This window comes from Thunnus maccoyii, chromosome 1, assembly GCF_910596095.1.
Source record: "Thunnus maccoyii chromosome 1, fThuMac1.1, whole genome shotgun sequence".
NCBI lineage: Eukaryota > Metazoa > Chordata > Actinopteri > Scombriformes > Scombridae > Thunnus > Thunnus maccoyii.
In genome coordinates, this window is record NC_056533.1 from 7,533,419 (window position 1) to 7,557,397 (window position 23,979).

Sequence of the window (23,979 nt, forward strand, 5' to 3'; positions counted from 1 at the left end):
AACATTTAAATCTATGAAGAAATCTGTTTGTTTTTTTTGAATGTGAAATCTGGACTGCTTGGTGAATACATCTAAACCTGTGATGAAACACCAACAAAACAGCCATGTACATCCATGTGTCTGCTGCACATTCTGCTGTAGATGAGCAGAAGTGTTTCTAACCTGGCTTTTAGGTGGACAGTCATAAGTATAGGCCATAATGGTTTTAACCATTCGATTTGTTTTCACTAAATGATGATCATATTATCATTAATAAAAGAATTTATTTCATATTCATTTATAATGATGCCTGAGTTTTGGCAGCATAGTTCTCTGTGCTGCCAATACTATGGATTCAAATAAAAGAATGAAAGAGAGAGACAGATGACAGCAGTGAAAGAGGTGCTGCTTTTTAATGCACATGTGCGCTGTCCACAGCTGCTACAGGTTGTACACGTTCCAGCAGGTGGAGATGCAACAGCTTCCCCACCTGCTGGCCCACCTGAGATAATCCCTTTGCTCTATTGCTGTGGATCAGGCAAAAACTGCATACTGCCAACTCTGAAAGGACAAAAAAGTGATTTTTAGTTCAACAAGAAGACCACATGGCGACTATATTAAAGAGCGTGGTGTTAACCATTACGTATATTCTTACACTGTGATGTAACCATACCTCTCTTCAGCAAGCCTATAAGGGACATTATGAAATATATGCTAAAAGGGAGCTGATAATGTTGGTTATAAGTTAAAAAGTTGTGTAACAACAACAGGACTGCAGGTAACTCAGCCCATCTGTTCTATGAAATGCTTGTAGTTTATTGCTGCATGAGGCTGCTGTTAACTCCAGCTCCCAGGCTTGTTCCTTTCCCACTACAGCTGCACACTTATGTTACAAAACATAAACAGTACGCTGAGGCCAGAATGTGTATTACTGGGGACATTATAAGTACAGTACACTGAGGAGTGTAAAGCATTAATTTAAATGTGATAAAAATGTAAATTATGTTAAACAAGAAAAAAAAAAACACCCACACAACTGATATGTTGGATGTAAACAAAATGAGATCCATTGGCTGTATCGGTGGCTCTCAATAAATTTAATAAAGCAACATTATGATCGCACTGAGATCTTTGTCAGGCTTTTCCAGACAAAAGCTAATGACATCACAAATGGAAAGTATTATATACACACAATATTACACATAGGTGATTGCAATCTGCATAATGGCCCTCATACGGAGCCAGCCAGGACTGTGCTGAATAAGACTGCCTTTCACAACAGGAAGTATAGGCTATGCCTGTAGGTGGCTGAGAGCAAAGGTGTGCCTCTATTGCTGGGATACGTCAAGAACAATACAATGGTTTCTCCGCTCTGTTTGCCCTGGTTTAACTAGGTCATCTGTGATATACTGCATGGTTCAACAATGAGCTGCATGAAACTAATTATTAAAACTGCTAAATTGTAAGACTCGTGAGCAGAGCTCTGAGTTGTGCCCATCAGCTGATTGGCTGTCCTAAATGGTAAATGGGCCAGTGCTCATATGCTGCTGTGTAACATCATTGCATTATGAATTCTAAATAATAATAATAATTACTTCTTCCTTTCACACGGCAAACTCCTCAGCAGCGTCATCATGCATAAAGTTATCTCAAAACAGATTCCAGATTGGATCTTTAATTGCTTTTTCAGCTGACTTTTTAACATGTGTCTGTAAGCAATATGATTAAATAATGGTGAAATTACATTAATAAGAAATGAGATGGAAATCGTCTGCTCACAATTTGGAAAACAGCACACAATAAACAAGCTTCAAGAAAGGGAGTCTCAAAATTTATGTACATAATTAGCATGAGCAGTCAGTTCAACACACAGAAATTGGGCTTGTCCTCGCTGCTATAGGCATCACCATCTCGGAGCATCTGCACGCGGGACGTGGCTATAGAAAATGCACTGAATGGACAATTTAAGGATTAGCATTCATGCTTTGTGTGATTGTGGAGCACACGCAGATGGCTCATTCAAGTGAGCCAGATGTTTTAATGAATGTTAATGAAAAATAAAAGGTAAGGGGAAAACAACTATTAGAATGCGTTTGACACTTACAACGCCACGTTGGAAATGAAAAGCATTCAATAAATAAATAAACATCATGCCCCAATTCATCACTTGGTTAATGGTCAGTGAAAAAAAAAAATTGAGGCAAATATCTATGGAAATGAGTGTTTGTCAATCCTCCCTTTTCAGTGATTAGGAATTAATTTGAATAATTAACGATGATCAACAGAGATGAGAGTGTTGCTTCTAGCAGGAGGGCTGAAGTATGTTTGTGTGTGTGTGTGTGTGTGTGTGTGTGTGTGTGTGGAAGAGGGAGCATGGGTGACTTGTTTGTGTTACTCTTTTTATGTCTGTATTAATTTGTTTCCATGACTAGAGGAGAGGTAGGCCTACCTTGTTGATGTCAGACAGAGCTCGCACTATAATCAGACCAATGACATAATATTTAGGGTGTTCTATGTTGCTTATGCATGAAAAGGATACATGTGACATCTAGCAGAACTGACTTGGCAGAAATGGAATATAATATTCATAAGTATGATTTAATTAGTGTATAATCCCATGAAGATAAGAATCATTGTGTTTTCGTTACCTTAGAATGAGCTCTTTATATCTACATAGGGAGCAGGTTAGGGATGTGCAGAGAGTTCAGTGTTTGTATCTATATTTGTTGAGGCAGCAAAATTATTTATATTTGTATTTATATTCTAATAAAAGTGGAAATAGGTGTAAAAATGCAGTTTTTACTTTTATTACACTTTCAGTTTTAAGATATTAAAGTGTTAAAATGTGTTTATGAATAAAATATCTTACAAAGCAGATGACTGCGCTGACCACTGAGCTGAACTGAATGCATCACCAATGTGCAGACAGACTTCTACTTATTTATACACCCATAACACAGACACAGCACAGTGTGTAATGTGTATAAAAGAACTTCAAAGGTGATCATTGCTTTGCGCTTTTCATTTACCTCCTGTTTTTTACAACCTAACTTTGTGGAAAGGAGAAGGGGAACAACAGGTTATGGAGAGTCCCTTGGGAGAACTTTGCTTGTGTCAGTAGCCCAGCTTTATCTCTGGGGAACACTCCCAACTCTGAGAGTGATGTCCAAATAAGGAAATGTGCGTCATGTAGCAGGCTGATGTGAGTCCCCTCGTTGAGACCTGCTGATAGACATAACAGCAGAGCAGAGGAGGTATTTGACTTTTTTTTTCTTGCTTAAAGAACTTTTCTATTCCCAGATTTTTCATTTTTCAAGGAAATAAAACTGGAATAAAACCTGCTTTTCTACATATTGGGTTTAATACATAGAGAAGAAAAGCTCAAAAGTATTTAAAGTAAGATAATAAATCAAGATTGAAATAAATCAAGAAGTCACACTTGTTGGACAGAAAAGTTGATAAAGTACAAGGTTGAGCAACAATATGTTAAAGTAAACTAATGATCTGCTTTGGGTCTGGTGGTCTATGCCATTAATGTGCCCAACTAATTTGTTTAATTATACTGTGTAGACTTAAATCATTTATTGAACTAAGGGAATGATGCAATAGCAATATCTAACGTTTGAAGAGGAGGGAAAAATCATGTAGCTACACCACATAAGTGAATTCTCAATACAAGTGACAAAATAGCAACAAAGATCATTGCATGTCATAAGATACTTATCTATTCAGTTTTCCACAAAATTTACACACTGTTCATATTCTGACCCTTCACAGTATGGAGCGGGTCATTTTTGACCCGGCTCAAGTATCCCTTTATAATTAGTCTCTATACCAAATTTTGAACCACAAATGTATTTTGCATCTATATATATTTCATCAGTCATTAATAAATGGATGGTTAATCCTTCATTAATGTTTCAGGGAAAAAGAGAGTTTAATTTATGTCTGACACTATTCGTTTATAGAGAAAATACTTTCACAATCACACTATATTATGATCTCATGTTACCTAAAACAGGAGAACATTACAGCCATAATTATTTCTATGAATTATTTTGAAAGTGAAGGATGCAACATGTTTGGATGGTAGTTTTCATTATAACATTAAAACCATCAATCAACACTGCCTGTAAACCACATGTCCTCCTTTTCTGTCAGTTGTACACAATCAACTCTGCATTGAGTGTATTAGTCATAAAACAAAACAACAAACTGGTTTGCAAATTTCAAACAAAAGAACTGCAAAAAACATCACTCTTGTAGTCCTTTTTTGGTGTGCAGAAGTTGCATCTCCTTCTTTTTTGTCCCCTTGTGACAAGTGACTGTGGGACTGCAGACTGATCAGGGCTCTGGCTGCTGTCGCTGGCGTGTGGGGAAGGTGGTGTCGCCTTTGCATGAGAGAAGTCACAAGGACCTTTCCTTCATATTGTACTCCTCTCCTTATACTTTCTCTTGAACTTGCGGTCTCCTTTTTCATCTTGGAATAATAGATCCACCGAATCACTTCTTTCACTCTGCCAGATCAGTGAAATAGGGGCTCAGGTACTTTTATAGTCCTATGACAGCTGCCCGCCTCCACTACAGGGAGGACTATGTTGGGCAACCACTATGTTGGTTTCCTGGGAATTGATGGGTTTGATTTGTTACTTTGTATAGGCCTGCTTGCAGATGCAGATGCTGCAACAGTGTCAAGGCACCTTGTGACCGTGTGTTTCTACTGTATGTACACCAAATATGATGATCCCTATGCACAATTTTACTGTTTCGCTATTTCAAGATTCCCCATAACACCTCAAAGGTCTACAGGAGCCCAACTGGTGGAAACCTGGGCAAATATAGCAATATGGTGGGAACACGAGCAGTTCTCATGACAGTGTCAAGATCCCCCATAAACTCTGTCCCCACCGTCCTAATAACAAAAGAACATACACATGCCGATCTGTAGTTCTATTGTTTCAACATTCCCCACAACCAATTTGACCCCCTCTACTGACTTTAAAATCCCTTTGAATAAATATGGGTTAAAATTGACCCGGAACACCCTCTATGTGGAAAAATGTATACCAGCTGCACAATAATAAATAGTTTTGAAATATTTCCATTTTTGTATATTCTGGGCCACTGCAGGAAAGTCATAAAATTCCAGACTTAAATAATGTAATTTAGAGTGTTTTCATCACTTTCAAATGGAAAAATGGGTCAAATTTGACCCAAACTGTGTATAAGGGTTTCCAACTCCTGCATATTCTCTCCTTGTTTAGATAATCAGTGCTCCATGTGACCTCCAAAAGCAAAACTGACCCCAGAATTGTGCTACATCTCAAAGGAAAATCTATTTCAAGAATAGAAAATGCAGGCACAGACAACATCCTAACCCCTCCCATGTTTTTCATCACAGCCAAGCATATTCTCATTGTCTGAGGCAGCTCAGGACTAAGGCAGGGTGTCATGCCAAAGCCTGGCTTTTATGAGGGGTTTTATATTCATTTGATGATCCTGCGGGCCTCTGTTTCCTGAGTGGATTATCCATATATGCCGGTGCTGAACCCTTTTTATATTCAGCGCCGTGGCAGAGTCAATAAGGTCCATTCTGCATACAATATTCAAGATTATACAAGACAGACAGCATAATTCACACTCAATCAGAATACAAATGACTGCAGACAGCAGAACAACACATTTGAAAACAAACACAGCTGATTTTCAGTGCTGAAACTGGCCCAGTCATGGCCACCTTGCTACACTCACACAGACTCCTTTTTCCCAGAAAATATACCTGCAGTGAATTCCTTACCTCTGGTTGGAATGGAGTCCTTGATTTTTAAAGTTATGGACTAAAATAAGGCATGTTATAAACCAGAGAGTACAGTGGGCCTGAAGGTTACTGTGTGCCTATGCTTGCTTGTACATACTCGCATGTGCATCATTAAAACGTTGTGCAGAGTATATCAGTCATGTTTATAATTGCATTAATGTGTTATGAACTGTTTCCACCTCCAGCGACCATAAAAATTGCTCTCCATGGGATGGATCGGGAAATGAGAGAAGAGTACTTGGTGGTCATTCAGGCCAAGGACATGGGAGGTCACATGGGTGGCTTGTCTGGGACTACGACTGTCACCGTCACACTAACGGACATCAATGACAATCCACCAAAGTTTTCTAAAAGTAAGCCAATACTTCCTGACCTTAAACAAATTGAACTGAATTAAACAAATTAATGCTCCTCTAAATGAGTATTTCTCTGATTGGTCATAATTGGGAAAAATAAATGTTATGTTGCAAATTTCATCAAACAGGCTCCTCAGAAACTAATTCCTCTAACTGCTGTAATGTCTAATGATGATGCAGCACTGTAATATGCTGCCATAATTTTGTTTAATTTGATCAACATTTCATGACACCAAAGAGCTATGTCTGTTTCTCCCCCAGGTTTGTATGACTTTGTGATTCCCGAAGACCTACCGATAGGAAAAATGGGCGGCAAGGTGAAAGCAAATGATAGAGACATTGGCGAGAATGCCAAGTCAACATACAGCGTCATTGAGGGAGACGACCAAGGCATGTTTGAGATTATTACAGACACGCAGACTCAAGAGGGGATTCTCCGACTCAAAAAGGTAAGACCTGGAAATGGCTTAAGTCACCTGTTCAAACTCTTTCTGTCTCTGTAAATCAGTGACTGACAGGCACTCACAACAGCAACAGGGCCATAGTAACTGTAATGTCCCCTGCAGGAGCTACAAGGTGCACTCGTTAATGTTAGTTGAAAAGCTAGCTATTTAGCTAGAACAGCTACATCAACCTGCATATAAATGTATGTTTTTAATTTTGAATGATGTGCTAACATTAGGCCAGAATACTCTGCCTCTTCAGTACCACTTCGAGTGAAATTCCGTGCTTTTCAGTGAAGGCTTCACTCAAAAGTATAACATATATTTAATAAATATTAAAAAAGAAAACTGGAGCCTGCCTATGACTAACATAAAGGAGCTTTTTTTCTTTTTCTGTATATATTGCTAAAACCTGTTTTTCTGCCATTAAGAAAGCTATGAAAAAATATTATCAATAAACTCAAATACCACTGTAACATGGCGTTTTTGAAGAAAAATGTAAGCTTTTTGGCCGGGCTTTCTGTGTGTGGACATTCAGGCACATATGGTAGAACTGTGGAAACTAAGAAATCTAAGTTGTAAGTTTGTGTCACAACCTTGCTCTGAAATGCACTCTGACAAGATGATCTTGTTTTCATATTACCATGAGTGGTCTTAGCTCAAGGCAAAGGGTTGCATATTGTAAAGTGGTTCAGCTCTCATTACAACTTTGGTTAAATTCAGTTTTGCTGACACCCACATTCACATCGCCATAAGAACAGATGGACTTTGCCTAAAGTTGCCTGTTGTTCTTTGCAATGCTAACACATCCACATCTGAGAGTTGCAGTATTGTAACCGCTGGCTCTGAAGCTACTTCACTGGAGCAGTTGCTAGTTAATTGCCTTGCTCAAGGGTACATTGGCAGTGGTCGCTCAGAGAGAGAGGAAAATGCTCATTAAATTTGTTCCCAGGTGTACGGTCCTGAGGAAACGAGCTAGCGACATTCCTGTCATAAAACCTGGATCTGTAACCTTGAGGCAAACACATTAGTGCATAATGGCATGGTACAATGTGATGTTAGTGAGGCAAGTGTACAAATCAATGGCATTGTATTTATCAGATGATTTCAAAAGTATGGCAGTGGCTAAGACGCATACTTTGTTGCTGATAGTATCCCAGAATCTCTGTGATTTTCATACAGTGTAATAAGTTTCTAGATATGCAGTATAACTGCAGTATGAATATTTCCTCCAGGATAAAAGCTGTAGAGGTTTGGGCCTGGATATCATTGCTTGCCTGTAGACATTTATAGCACCCAATCCCTTATTTTGCTCAATAGAGAAGTGTGTGAAATTTACATTTAAAAACTGCAATGCATTTTAATAACGCTGTGACCTGTAAGCAAGTTTAGACACAGCTGTATCTCAAGGACATCTGTAGAAAATCAGACTGAGATTTGAACGCATGGTATCAAAGATACCAAAGAACATGCTGTTTATATATGTATGTATTCTATATCCTAAGTTTATAGATGTCCTGCTTGGTACAATGTTTGCATATATTGAATCATACACATGATTGATGGATGAGTGCTCTTAAGTCTTGAGTCATACTTCGTTCAGTGTCTGGAGAGAAAAGCTATACATCACTCAAATGTGGAATGCTATTGTGTCGTGATGTAAAATGACATTACCCCAAGGACATGTGGTGTGACTTTGTCAAAGTGTGAACAATGAACTGTGTGGAGGTGGAATGTATAAGAGCTATGGCAATCTGCAGGGACTACAATTCACCGTCACTAAAGAAAACATCAGTGCAGGAGAGCAAACTCGACACAAAGTCATAAAATCTCTCACTGTTGACAAAGCAAATGTCAGATGTGTTGGTCTTTTAGGCAACCTCCACTTCCGTATCCCGTGGAGAGCCCCACTCTTCCCATGTCTGTTCGGCTTTCTCTCTGTGGCCCTGAGTTGGTTGCCTACATCACTAAAGCAAGACAGATGATAATGTGTTGGGAAAGTAGCAAGACATTTCCACACTTAACTGTTTTTGCATCCCTCCATACGCCAGTGTCTCAAGTTGAGCTGAGTTAAAAGAAGCATTTGTTATGCTTTTGCTCTTTTGTTCTGTGCTATCCTCCAACCAGGGTGACAGAAGAAAGGCGTCAGTGCGACTCTTTCCCCAAACACCCTGTCCCCATCAACAGTTGTGCGGGTCTATAAACTGCCATCTAACACAGAATTCAAATTATTTAAGATCCTTTGCGGCAAGGTTAAAACATATTGATCTAACCAAGGCTGGAGAGGCACAAACCAGGGGAGAGATTCTTTGCTGTTTGGGTTTTAAGCTTTTTATCTGCCAGCCCCCAGGCCTGTCGAGGGATGTTAGTGGGATGCTGAGCTTTCACCCCTGCAGCCAACGCTGAACTTTGAAGTCTCTAAATGGCCCATGTGTACATACTGATTTGACGCTAACGCTTGAGAGAGACTGGAGAATGACACAGCAGGGCTGTTGGGTGGGACAGGACAATGAGGGGGTGTTAACACAGGAGAAATGAGAATGTGTCTTTTTTTGCTGAGTGTAAGTCTGCTGTCCCCGTGTGAAGAAATTTGGCCTAATTTATGTTGTATATGACAATGTAAACTGGCTATGGAACCTTGACTCTGAAAGGTCTGGTACATAGCTCTACCTTTTTCCTTTTGCACTCACAAATCTCTTAATAATCAACAGTAGCTGCACAACCGTAGCACCATGCATACTAATAAAAATCAAAGTGTCTCTCCCTGGATTACTCAGTCTAAGCGCTGTGTGCGTTTATTGAATTAATAATTTGAATGGGTCAAAATATGACTTGTATTCTGATTCCATAGTTATGATATTAAATGCTTAAAAAGAGCAGCTTGCATAGATGCTTTTTTTGATTTTGTAATTGATATTGAAAGTGATTGTAATCAAACTTAACTAGGCTAATCAGAGAAGCTGTTTACACCATCTTTTCCTTAAACCATTCAAGTGGATTTGGTGTAATTAAATATGCCAGCATAAGTGAAAGCCCCCCTCTCTCCTTTCCCCTCTCTGTTAGGACACTGGAAACAAATATAATGAGTTGTTTCTGCATGCTCTCAAGTGGGAGTAATACTGAAATATTTAGATAAGGGAGAGGCACAACTATTGTATTTGAAGCAGTTTTAATGGTTGGATTTACTGTGAGTACTTTTTTATAGCAGTGCTCAAGTAAATGTGAAAAGCAGCCCACGAAAATCATCTAGTACAATTAAAGCTGCACTAATCAAAATTTTTATATCAACAATGGATGAAATGACTATGTGTAACCTGAAAGTGGTCACTCGTAGAGATAAAGCCACAGAGAATTATCACTCGACTCTGCTGTTCAGTTACTTGAATTTTGTACATAATCCACTACACCATGCCCATTGTTGGTTCATATCAATAAGGAAACAAAAGGACTAAAATTGCAATATTCACATGTAACTGTGAGCATTAGTTTGAAAATATAGTTGTGTGAGAATACATTTTGAAAATAATAACATTTTGATTTGCTCATAGAAGTTAACAGTTTTGCAAAACGCTTACAATCTGTGAAAGTGGTTTAAGTCATGTCACTCTGAAAGTTACCTTCAGCTCTGCTGGGCACCATCCAGTTGAACCAGTGTTTGTACCAGTGAATGACTTTCAAATAATAATTCATATTCAAACTTAGGCCTTGCCCTTCTCTCCATTTCCATATAATCATTCTGACTATCCAGCCACAACCTCATACAGGCTCTTACTCTCCACTACCCTCTGAATTAAAGTGCAATCCATTGGCTTGAGGTTCAGCCACACTCTGTACTTTCTCAGCACAGACGGCAGGATCAGAGAGAGAGAAAGGGAAGGGACGGAACGGGGGTTGGGTGTCAGGAGTGAGGATGGAAGAGGAGGGGGAGGAGAAGTAGGGGAAGTTAATAATGAAAGTGTTCCAAATAGCTTCTCCAACCGTGGAGGAGTGGGGCTTGGAGAGGCTTCAGGGGCTTCGGCCTGTCTACTAGTGCCCTGATGCCAGGAGTGTAGGAGTGCAGAAGTCAAAGCCCTGGGTCGCCTCCCCTTTCTCTCCGGCTGCTGCTACTGTCTCACAGCTGGACCCCCAGACACCCCTATACTCACCTGTCCCTGGAGCTCTCAGTACTGGCCCTGTCTGACCTCAGGGACAAATCCTCTCGCTCTCTTCCTCTTGCTCGGACTGAATACATTTCTCGTTTTGTTCATCACCCTCTTCTTAGTCCTTCTCTCTCCCCAAGCCAGTTCCTATCCCCTCAAGCAGCAAGGCCCAGTTTTGATTTCCCTATAAATCCTGGTTATGGAGCGTGGAAGTGACTTGATCCCATTATTCTAGTAGTATGAGAGCGACCAGAGGTGATTCAAAATGAAATTGTGACAGTCTGGGATGTCCTCGGAGATGCCAAAAGAGTAAAACTGCGACTCTCCTCTTTCTTTTAAATATTAATGATGAGCCATCTGTAAAGGAAACACAGTATAGCAATTGGAAACAGTGATGTTAGTCACATAATGAAATGTCCTGTACAAAATGTTTGTGTTTCTCTTTGGAAAATTACATCTTTTGAAGTGTAATTTGAAGTGAATAAGCAACTGCTTTTATTTACTGTATTTCAAGTGAGCTGGTTGTGATAGCAGTATAAAAGCTGGAATAATCTGCTGTCAGTGTGCGCATTAGCAGGAAGATTTGTGTTCTTTCATGCCAATAAAAGTTGGAAAATATTTTCAGGTTGTACAAGTGAAAATTTGTGACTGATTGGTTTAAATCAAAATGTGTTGCTGATGGTGATCAAATAAATTCAGTTTGCTGCGTCAGACAGATACCAGTTTTTTTTATGATAATGGCATCTTTTAAATAATTCGGATGGCATAATTCTTTGTTAGAATTCTTGTCAGAGTCCCTAGATTAGATCCATTGGTGGAGGGGTGAACAGTATGCACTGCTGTCTACCTCAGTGTCTTATTGGACACAACCACTGGAGGCCGCCAAATTTGCAAATTTTAAAAATTACACATGGGGGCTTTAAGTTGGAGTCATAGTCATAATTCACATTGCTCAAAATGCTAATTTCTCAGTGTGACAACTGTGTGAAAGTGCATATTTCCAATATGACATGGTTCATGATGTATGCATTATCAGAGAAATTTTGATTTTAAGTGAAAGAAACACTCACATACTAAAAAAAAAATCTAAAATCTAAAAAAAAAAAAACTTGGTTTACAGGTAAAAGTAATGCAGTCAAGATTCTACTTTATTCAAGTACAGGAGTATTAGCAAAATATACCTAAATTATGAGTAAATCTGTAAGTAATTAAGTACTCATTATGCACAATGGTTAAACTATCACATATATTATTTCTGTTTTTCTTTAGTTTTTTATAGTGGATAATAGAGTGACATAAATGACATACAACAAGCATCCCTGGTCAGACTTGAACCAGGGATGTTGTGAAAACTTGGATGCCACAATACTGATGCATGAATATGTAAGCAGTATTTTAATAGCTGGTTGAAGGGGCACCCCTGCAATTTTGCATTGCAATGCCATTGAGCTGATTGACTTGTGAGAGACAGATTTTTTTTAAAAACATTGAACTGTATATTTCCCATTAAGACCTGGTAAATGGCCACACCTTTCAATCTATATGAGATTATAACACAGGCTTATTAAAAATTGGCAGTCTCCAATAATCAAATAAAGGATGGTACCTCAGAACACAGTACTTAAGTAAACGTAGTCTATTACTTCCCAACACTAGATTGCACATGTTTGATTTGGACAGGTAAGTGAGCAGGATTAACATCTTTTGACCTCATTTCCCTTTGTCCCTCTACAGCCTTTGGACTTTGAAACCAAGAAAACTTACACGCTGAAAGTGGAAGCCACCAACATCCGCTCTGAGCCCAGCAGCGGCGGGCCCTTCAAAGATACAGCCACAGTGAAGGTTGTGGTAGAAGACTCCGATGAGCCTCCTGTTTTCTCCAAACCCATGTACTTACTGGAAGTGAATGAGAACGCCCCCATCAACACAGTGATAGGAACAGTCACCGCCAGAGATCCAGACTTTAGTGGGAGCCTTGTCAGGTAAGAGAGTGAACGCAGTTAACAGTCAATTGCTGAAAAACCTTAACCTGTCCTGCTCAACCGTTTGCTATTAACTGACCAAAGCAATATGGTAACAAAATTGTCTCTGGAGTCGATGGTGTACTTAAAAAGGAAATAGCTCTTTAGTGTAACTTCAAGAAGTGATGAGAGAATAGGTTAACAAACCAGTCTTTTCAGGCTATAATGAGTTGTTTTAATAAAAGGGTTGACACTGAGGCATGCAATTGAATCTCGCCTGTGACCTTTTGAGACTGTGGTAGTGTCTTTGCCAGTGAAGAAGCGACTCAATGATTGCTCTCATTTCCACAGATATAAAAATAAAATGTGAGTTGAAGGCAGCACAACTTTCTCTTCTCTTCAATGTATGACCAGCCGTGCTATATTCTCCTCTTGTGTGACTTATTCTTGGAAATACCACAAGGGCACCTTGAGGATAGGTTATACAGGCAATTTCTCTCCCTCCATCTTGGCATTTCATTAATTCTCCAGCGACTTGCTGACCGCATTCCCGGGACAACACTCAACAGGTTGCGTGTAATTGCATGGCGAGCAGAGAGCAGCCTGGGTTTCATAGATTGGCTGAGGCTACAGAGCGGGCTGGTTCATTCTACTTTTTTCTTTTTTTTTTTTTCTTCTTTTCTGGTGGCATCCTCATGTTTAGTGATGAGATTGCCAGGAGGAATTGAGCCCTGAGGTTGCACGATGTCCCTCCCCTGGTAAAAAGAGAGGTATTTCATGTATTTCATGTATAATGGCATCCTTTGCTTCTCTCTGTCCTTATTTCGTGTCATGGAGCTAAAGTATTTGTTGATGCAAATCTGTGCTTCTAGAGGGAGAAGTTAGACCAGTTTAGTAAATCAGCTTTTTGTTTGACGTCCTAAGTGTATAAAATACAGTGTATCACTAAATTTAACATAATCAGTTGCTCCAAAAAAATATTTCCTTCAGAATTATGTGCAGTATTAATAGCTTGTTATGTTTGCCTAGTTTAGTTTATTCGCCTTATTCAGTGCTTCATTATTGAAAAAAGTGGCTAAATAATGAATGAGTGTGCATGTAGATGGCAGCACCCTGCTGATATGATCTCTTCACATGTTTGCTGCTATGAAACTGCCCAGAGATCAACATCCTGTCTTGGCACTTGTTAAATGTTTGGAGCATGATAGAGTGAGAGCTGACTCACAGGCTGCCGCCTTTATGCACCAGGTCATTTACCTTCACGCAGGTTGTTTTTCTTCCTTTTTTTAAAATTTGTCCTGAGGTCATTCACTAACACTCATAGTGTTCATTATGCTTTTAATCACCAATTTTGAGGTTTTGTGGATAAGTTTTTTTTTTTTTTTTTAGAATTGATTGCAGCTCAAGGGCTTTGTGTGACTGTCAGGCCAGAAAAATCCACTGCAGTCAGAGAAGCAGAATGGGATCTTTGTACATGTTCTCAAGAGCTGTTAGATTTTTTTTGTAAAGCTCACTCTCAACCGTTCAATTTTTTTCTCCAAGAGAAAGAAGCAGGAGTTGTAAGTGGCTAATAGAACACTGCATTAATCAACTCCTGTAAAGCCACTGATCATCCAGGAAAATAACTGCTCAAACATTACACAGACAGAAACACATTTTCTTGCCAGTTTGCATTTTGTCACAACAAATTGCTTCACCTCAATATGTGATTTTCTTTTAAGTCCAAACGTACATTTTAACCCCCCTGCAAATCTTCAAGATGAGTGTGATCTATCACAGATGTCGAGTGTTTTCTTTGTTGGGGGATGAGATGAAACACACTATTGTCATGGAGGGCTTAATATGATGCATTACTCTCACCAAAGACCATTTGATTTTACTTCCAGCCAGGGTTTGTATTAGTCTGTAACTCTGAGCTTTGGGCTGATAAAATGATTACATTCTGGAAGATTTTAATCCTTCCAGATATACTAGCTGTAGCCTCAATAATGCCTCTTACAAGATCAGAAGTATGTTCTAAATAATGGAAAATTTGAACAAAAGCCTCAGAGACAATAAGCCAAATATTTAGACCTTTTGTAGAGTATATAAGGCTGCAACAAACAGTTCTTTTCATTATCGTTTAATATGTATCTGAGTGCATGATGGCATCTTCAAATGTCTTTTTTTGTCTACTCAACAGTCTAAACCCAAAGATGCTGAGTTTACAATGATACAGAAAAAACAGCGAATCCTCTCATTGGAGGAGCTGCAACCAGAGAATAATTGGAGATTTTGCTTGAAAAATGACTTAAAGGGGACATATTATCCACATTTATAGGTCTATATTATTAATCTGGGGCTCTACTGGAATATCTTTGCATGATTTATAGCTCCAAAAACTCCTGTATTTTTAAGTCCCCCTCCTGATGAGTCCGTTCTATTCTGATTGGCCAACTCTTGGAAGCTGCATCACAGGAGACTTCCCCTGGCTCCGGAGGCTATGTCAATAAACTATAGTGATAGGATTTCCCTACTTTTTCTAGTTTTTTATTCGAAATGTTCAAATATCCAATCCAAAGTAGGAGCGTGGACAACACATGCGCCCAAGCCGACATCAGCTTGTTGGCAAAGTAGAAAAATCACAAACAAAGCGTTCAGGGCAGGTTGAGGTCTGGGTTTTTGTCTTGCAGGGAGCATTTCTACCTGTTAACCTCAAGTTTTGGAACTTTGACCATGCTTAACATAGATATATCTGACATCTTGACAGTATATAAATAATAGAAAATCACAAGGAGCATAATATGTCCCCTTTAAACGATCAGTGGTCAAAATAGTTGCAAATTATTTTTCTGACAATTGACTATTCGAATAACCAACTGATCATTGCAGCTCTAAATGCAAATGACCTTTCAGTCTTTATCCATTTGAAGTAACAAATAATGTTAAAGGAAACATTGCTGGAGAGAGCTGTTACTGTACAAAAACGTTATTTTTCTACTTTATTTAATGTACACAAACAGTTACTTCCTTACTCTTAACCCTTTATATATGTTTTAAGATTTATCCTGAAAACTGAAATAAGTTGAGAAACCAAGTATTCTTATGAAAACAATAGTGAATTTATCAGTTGTAACACATGCAGTGTTAGTCTTTACACTTGAATTACTTGTGAATGACACTTGATCAGCCTACAGTTTTCCTCCTCGCTCCCTTCTGTCTCTTCTTCTCTCCCTATTTTTCTCTAACTTTCTGTTTTCTCAAATTGGTAAGAGAAGAGGCTTACACCAAGAAAGCTGCAGTAGGTGAAGGTGGAATAGTGGAGGAGGGCAGCAGTAATGGCAGCATTAGTGTGGACATTCTCCTGACCACAATCTGAACGAGCTCTTGAGTCGACACCTCTGATAAGAATCGCTCTCCGTCTCAATCCCCCCCCCCCCCCCCCCCCCCCCCCCCCGGCTGGACCAGACCAAACCAGTCTGAGTGTAAACCACTCGGGGCGAGTGCTCTGGTGGGCTGCCATGTCCTCCACACTCAGGAGACAAACAACCCCTTAGCTGTACTTAATGCATCCAACCAACAGCATTTCAGGTGCACTCCATGAAATACTCCCTCAGTATTGCTTCTCTCTGGAGCGTGTGCTATTGTTTTCTACCTGACTGATCACAAATAAAAAGCAATGTGACATCTGGCAGTCACTGAGGCTGCCTGACATGAACTGCTGGATTTCATACAAAGCTGTAAATTGTATTTTTTTTTTTTTTACAAAATATGGATACCAAAAAATCCTCTATGGATTTTAAACAAATTTGGTCTACATCTTTATCTTTATTCTCTTTTTTTGCTTTTCGCTTTTACTTATGTGGGGAATTGTAGAAACATAATTGAATTCTGCAGAGCTTGTTTCTTTCTCCAGGCTTTTCTATGTTGTTTTAACACAGCTGACAGGTGACATGCTTTGTATGGTAATACAAGCAGTCATACAAAGGAGACAGTTATGAAATTAATGGAAATTTAATGTCAAGAAGGCCTAGACCTTTATTTCTGCAGGAGGTTTTTTTTTTCTTTTTGATATTTTTTTATTTATATATTAGTTGGGAGAATAAGGGAAATCACCTTCCATGTAAAAGAGCCTGGGATCCCACCTGAATAAAATGTAGTCTTAAAACACAACTGGTCAGCATTCAGGGGATGGCAAAATTAGTTCTATATCTGTGATCCTCCCGGTGGAATTACTGACCTAATAACAAGCAGGAATGTCACAGATGCATTTTGTTCTCTGCAGCAACAACAAAAAAAAAGCATTTGTTCTGAATCTTTTCTCCTCTTCTCCCTCCAACCTGTTAAGGGCACTCAGTTACTTAGATGCACACATTCACACACATTCACACTCTGATGGAGATAAAACTCAGCACACACAGGTGTGAAAAAGCACAAACACGTGCATACATGAAACCTTTTCCACGGCTTCTGAATCTTTAGGACTCTTATTTTGTGCCAACGCAAACCTTGCAGTAGAGCTAAGTAGAGCCTACATGGGCCTAGCTGACAGTGTATACAGTATGACAAAGGTATTAGAATATATGTCTGCCAATAAGTAACAGGGGCAGAAATTACAAAGAAAGAAAGGTCATGTAGAAACAGTATTTCAGCAAGTTTTGAACAAATTTGTACCAACACATTTTTTTGTCAATTTATCAATTCATACAAATTACTCTAAAGGCAACGTAACCTAATCCTTAAATTCCTCCACTGCCTGACTTGAGTTACCCGTATCCACGATTTCCCCATCCATGTAGTCTAATCGAAAATGCTCCCTCACATTATTTCTCAGATGGTTTGGTTATTATTATATGTACAGCATGGCTTTGTAGTTTTCTCAATTTTGCATTTCTAAAGAAAAATACCCTTGTTTAATAATAGGAAAAAAGGACAGGCAATTGTCAGATACACAGTGCATTTTAGGATGGCCCCCTGCTTTTTGAAAATTGAATTTGAAGAGATTATTACAATTTAAAAATTAAATGTTTTCTCACATTTGAAAGGTAAATGGACTGCTCTTATATAGTGCCTTTTCTAGTCTTCCGACCACTCAAAGCACTTTTTACACTATAAGCCACATTCCACCATTCACACACACACCAATGGCAGCAAGCTATGCAGGGTGCTGGCGCCCAAAGACACTTCAACCTGTGGACAGGAGAAGCTGGGAATTGAACCACCAATCTTCCGATTAGTGGACAACCTGCTCTACCTCCTGAGCCACAGCTGCCCCTTATGGTAGCTCAAATTTTGAATAAAACAGTTCTTGATAACCAAACATAAGGTATCCATATTAGTCTCTTAAGTTGTCATTAATACATATAGAGAAAGATGAAATAGCATATTTTGCCAGAGGTCAATTCAGTGCTTTGCTATTGGATTGACAGACAGTTTACATCATCTCATTGTGATACAGACTCCATACAGCCACATGCCCACTGCTCAAGGTCAAATGGCGGCTTTCAAGATCACTTTACAGCATGTTTTAATTCACATTATTTCATCTCTTCATTTCAAAATGAAAGTTAAGATTAAAGACAATTTCGTAATAGTAAAAGTGAGGCAGCACAATAGCAGTTAAACTAGTGTTTACACTTACTGTTTGGTGTCTCCTACGCATTATGTGATGAAAACGAAAAATCAGTGTGTAGTGATAGTCACCGTGGCTAAAAAGACAAAAGATTACCACCCATAGAAATTCAAACAGAGAAGATGCCATGGCCACACAGTTTGATTGACAGATGATCTGTGAGAAGTGCAGTGAAAAGGACCATTAGGACTGTTACTTTTTAATTTGTACATGCTACCCCTGGGATGTGTCATCAGGAGGCACGCCATCTCTTTCAATGGCTATGTTGATGACACTCAACTCTATGTGGCAGTGTCTCCTGGTGACACTGGGACTTTTTAACTGTATTTTAGATATAAAAGGCCTGGATGGCACAGAATTTTTTACAGCTCAACCAGGATAAAACAGAAGTACTGATCATTTGTTCAAAGGCAAGAAACTGGTCTCCAAACTAAATACACTAGGGCTCAACCTAAGCCAAGAAGCAAGTAATCTAGGAGTGATTTTTGATTCTGATTTTAATTTCAAGGCTCATGTGTGGGGTGTCACAAAAACAGCATTTCATCATTTGAAGAACATCTTCAAAGTGAGGCCATTTCTCTCTGTGAGCAACACAGAGAGACTGGTGCATGCTTTTATAGCAGGCTAGACTATTGTAACATTCTCCTTTCTGGTCTACCGAAGAATACATAAATTCTACAATTCATTCAAAATCCTGCTACATGAATGCTGACTAAGACCAAAAGGAGAGCACACATTACGCCTATTTTAAAGTCTTTACATTGTATTGAATTTAAAATTCTTTTATTAGTTTATAAAGCACTACATGGCCTTGCACCAGACTACCTCTCAGAAATGCTATTGGTGTATGAACCAGGAAGGCCCCTCAGATCCTCTGGTTCTTCTCTTTTTGCTTTTCCACAAAGCAGAACAAGAACATTTGGTGCTGCTGCTTTCAGCCGTTATGCTCCGAACTGCTAGAACAGCTTTCAGAGGATCTGAGAAAATATTGATATTTTTAAATGTAAACTAAAAATCCATCTATTTAGTCTGGATTTCATGTAGTGTTTTAAGATTTGATTGTTTTATTATTTATGCATATTTTATTTATGATCATCTTAATTTATTTTATTCTATTTTATTTTATCAACATTTTACTGTTTTACTATAATCTATTTATATTGTGTTGTATTTCACAATTTTATTTTTATTGTCATTTTTATTGCCTGTATTATCTTTTATTATTCACATTTTATTATCTTAACTACCCATCTTTTATTGTTGTCTTACTCAGTTTACTCAGTTACTCACTTTTTTTATATCCTACTTGTTTCAATTGCTTGCAAAGCACTTTGAATTGCATTTGATTTGTTTGAAAGGTGCTATATAAATAAAGATTGATTGATTGATTGATTGATTGAGTGATTGAGTGATTGAAGGGATGTTGCAGTGGTACACTGTAAATGAAGAAAAACAAGATCCATCTGACTGATGAAAGCTTATAGTTATCTTTTTTTAAGCACAGCTTTATGCACAGCTACTATCACACTAATGCATTTTGATTATCAAATGATCTTTGTTTTACATTGAGACTGAGTGTTTCTGGATGTCTGTTGCATCAGTTGTGAGAATGTGTCACTGCTGTAAAATATTTGGCATAAACAGCATCTACATGATGTTTAACTGTTATGCTGAGGTCAGCCCAATGCCGTTTAAGGGCTTGTGAAAAGTGAAGCAAAGCTGAAACGCGACAGTACACACATACACAAAGACATGCGTGTGCATTTGCGCACATGCTCACATCACACTCAGGGAAACCGCGCACGTATAACGCTGGATATCATTTTTTATTTGCTTTTAATTCTTTTCACATCACGTTGTCAGTTTGAGTGACAGGTGGCAGAACATTTCAGGGTCTGTCTCCTCGCTTCCACGTGAGGCTGTCAGAGTTTGACTGGGATCCACTCAGTCTGCAGGAGAGAGGCTGCTCCCAGGTGGTTTGCTGCTGTCTGCCTGTCTTGAAAGTGCTCTGCGTCTGCAGGGTAAGAGGGAAAGAGAGAGGGGGGTGGGGAGTCCTCGTGGACCTCTCCCAGCCCGGCGTCTAGAGGATTTTACACCATTTCATCTCAAAAATGGAAATGTCACGGCTCGGTACATCTCCCCAACAATTGGAATCTGGGCCAGTGGTTTATTTATTTCATTTTCCCACCATTCTTGTATAAGTGGCACCCTCCTTCATATAAATTGTTGTTGTTGTGACTTTGTCTTTGGCTTTTTCTGGTGCTCTTTCTCTATTCCTCCATTTCTATCTCTGTGTATCCATTTTTTCCTCCCTCTCTCTTCTCTTTCATATAAATACTGCAGGGTTCCTGCCAACAGGTCCGCACTGATAGGGATGAGCGGTTCCACTGCAAGATGGTACGACACCCAGGGTTAGGAGGGAAGGGAGACAGGGTGAGCAGGGCGCCTGGTGGCCGAGGGATGTCTATGTGGGGAAGGGGGACTGCAAAGAATTGAATAGGGGAATTGGATTAGGAATAGCTTGAGACCCAGCTGGATGGAATAGAAAAAAAAAAAAAAACTTTTTTAGTGAGTAAGAGGGGGAGAGATTTTGAGGGGGGATGTGAGAGTGAGACAGAGAGAGAAAGAAAGAAACAGGAGCAGTTTGTCCTGGAGGTATGGAAACACTAGCACGGTACACGGTGTAATTAGCTCACGTGAATCACTGCGGTCTTGTGTTTTGGGTGAGTAGGATGTTTATGACAGTCACACGTAATGGCAAATGAAATGTGTGAAACCAAAGATGACCCATAATGACAGATTCTTTTTTAGTCCGTTTTGTGTGGGCTTGTCCCAAGAATTGGCGCTGTGCGCGTTGCAACATGAAAGAGCGATTTCACAGCTTCAAGTGGCATCGGAAAATTCTCTTTTATGTGCATTCCAATTTCATACCCACTGCTGGAGCTTTTCTGGAGAGTTCTATGTATTGCCTGTATTTTTAAGACAGTACAAGTCCCAAAAATTCAGTGTGTCACAGTGTGGGTCACAGAGAAACAGAATCAGGAAAAGGAAAGTTTTGCAAATGAATCTGATTAATTTTAAAGGCATGCTGCTTGAGAAGGATCCAAAACTGGGTCTGCAGGATTTGTGGTTCAAAAATAAAACAAAATCATTTTGCAGAAGATTAGACAAGGTCACACATAACAGGCCGGTCATTGGTTCATCGCCATTACATCCATTATTTCCTTTCTGGCCCCCCCCTTCTGTTGTTAGAGCTTGTGTGTGACACAATGCTGTCCTAACTCATTAATGCAAAGCCTTTGGGAGCCATTGAGTGTTGACATATCCCAAACAGGGTTAACAACACCCTATCTCTTACCCTGACACAACATGTACTAATGGTCTTTTTTGCAGGAGGGACGCGTCGCCATGTTCGGGGGACAGGGGACTTCACTGACCTTATTAGGCTTTAATGCCCCCTGCTGCTCATGTGAAGGCTGTAATTATTCCTCAGATGATAATTATTGATTTCCTGCTGTTTTTAAAGTGCATTAATCTACAGGTTTCTCTTGATGGATAAGGTCCCGTTAGCCACAACACCCCAAGGATTGTAAAAGATGCTTCAGTGATGCAGAGTTTTGGCTCAAATTTCTGATCACCAATTGTCTTTGCAGGTACTTCATTGATCGGCACACAGACCTGGAGAGGCAGTTCAACATCAACGTGGATGATGGGAAGATCACACTGGCCAAAACACTGGACCGGGAGACCGACATGTGGCACAACATCACAGTAACCGCCACAGAAGTCAGTAAGTACCCTCCCCTGACTCTGTCCACCCCGGCTGTGCACATTGCGCCTCATGAATTGTAATGCCCCATTTTCAAAATCAACATACTGTTAGACATTCATTGGCATGTAAGCTTTAAAAAATGGGAAGTGCAGGAGGACACGTACAATGCCTCCTTCTTCCAAGCAACTTCATGGATTGTCTCTGTCAAAGGAATCACTGACCTGCTACACACAATCCTCTGCTCAACAGTATAGCGCTTTGTAAACCAGCGCTTTTAATCACTCCGAGACTATGGCACAAACAATTAGCATTTGAGTCCACAGAGGCATTAAATACGTTAATTTGCTGAGTTTTGATTGAATTGAACAGCTCAGTAGTCAATTTGTGAAAGTGCAAGAACATTAAGACGTATCAAATAAACAGTTTTAAAGACATGCTCCAGAGTGGATTGCTCCAACGCCAGCATCCATTACAGATTAAAGAACATCTGCGAACCGCAAAACTCACTGACTACGTAGAAAATGTTGCCGGCAGAGCTACAAACAGCTCAAACCATATGTAAGGCTTTATTTGCATACAGATTGTTTCAGGGGGGCTGTATGTTGTGATAAAGCTTAATGTACCCCTTAAAGCTATTGGAATAGAAATTTACACAGCTTGTAACTTTTTTTTTTCCCCCCTGTCCTCTTCCGCTCTATTTCTCTCTCCTTCTCTCTCTGTCTCCTCCTCTATCTGTCCCTTTCTTTCCTTAATCAAAGGAAACACACATTAATTGTCAGAATAAATGAAAGCCCAAACACTGTCATAATGTTTTGGCCGTGCAGTACAGACAAATCCCACCATCGTAGCAGCCCATTGGAGGAATTGAATGTGTCTCATTTGATAAGCCGGTTTCCTTGTCATGTCTCGCACCCATACGTTTAAAGCGCGTTTTCATGCCTCTTGGCAAAGTAACTGTGGCTCGAGATAGTGGCATCTCTGAGAACACCTAATAGGAATTTGCCAAAATAAATATGGCAGTTTTGCTATTCTTCACGGATGGGGAGGGGAAGCCGGTGTCTTCTCTGGCGTGAAGAGGAATAGATGTGTTCCCAGTTCTATCCTGATGCCATTTGCCACCCAAACGGAGTCGCGTTCTGCCGCCTCGCACCAGTTGACATCTGACTAATCAGATTCTATTCCCTGTCTGCTGCTGGGAGAAAGTCACTTCTGGAGAGGGTGGAGGCTCCCTCTCTTTCCCTGTGCCCTAATCCATCTATCACTGTCTATCAGACTGTCAATTTCCACTCTCCTCACTGCTTACCTCTTTTTCAACTTGTCTCCTGGACCTTCTGATTCTGGGGTATCCTGTCCACTGCTCCATATGTAGCTTTTTTAAAAAAGAAAATAAAAAAATATATTTGTCTATAAAAATAATAATCTCTGACTAATGCATGTAAATAGAATTATATTTAGTTACTCCAAAATTGTTCAATGTCATGATGGTGGGTAAAATGCAACCAGAACTTTTGAAGGAAAAAAATATTTCAAATAAAACGTTGGATTCATAAGCAATAAAATGCACCCTTGTTCATTTCATTATACTCATTTCCACTTGGTCTGGTATTACCAGTAGTTTTTAGTGTCTAATCTTAGCTTATGTTAGCAAACCTTATACAGATGCTATCCAACTGACTGTTTTTGTATTTTTTTTCTAGCTCCTATTGCATTTTAGCGTGCATTTTCACATTTGACACTTTCTAGATTTATGTGATTTAAACCCTCTCAGATAAAAGATAAATTCTCACAAGTCCTCACTCGCTACTGTTAGCATTTAAGACAGCCTCAGTGCTCAAGAGATCTTAGGTCAATGTCCAAATTATCTAGACACTACAATTAGTTATTCTCATTATAAATATGT

The 23,979-nt window shown here is 39.4% G+C and overlaps 1 protein-coding gene across 1 annotated transcript in view; it reads left to right on the forward strand.

Moving 5' to 3' along the window:
- The window catches only part of cdh8 (cadherin 8), a 108,965-nt gene that overhangs the window by 76,523 nt on the left and 8,463 nt on the right, over positions 1 to 23,979 (forward strand). Inside the window, exons 8-11 of the mRNA XM_042421778.1 lie at positions 5,983 to 6,150; positions 6,415 to 6,602; positions 12,470 to 12,717; positions 21,961 to 22,097. Coding sequence (XP_042277712.1) covers positions 5,983 to 6,150; positions 6,415 to 6,602; positions 12,470 to 12,717; positions 21,961 to 22,097 — 741 coding nt within the window. The remainder of the gene's footprint in view (positions 1 to 5,982; positions 6,151 to 6,414; positions 6,603 to 12,469; positions 12,718 to 21,960; positions 22,098 to 23,979) is intronic.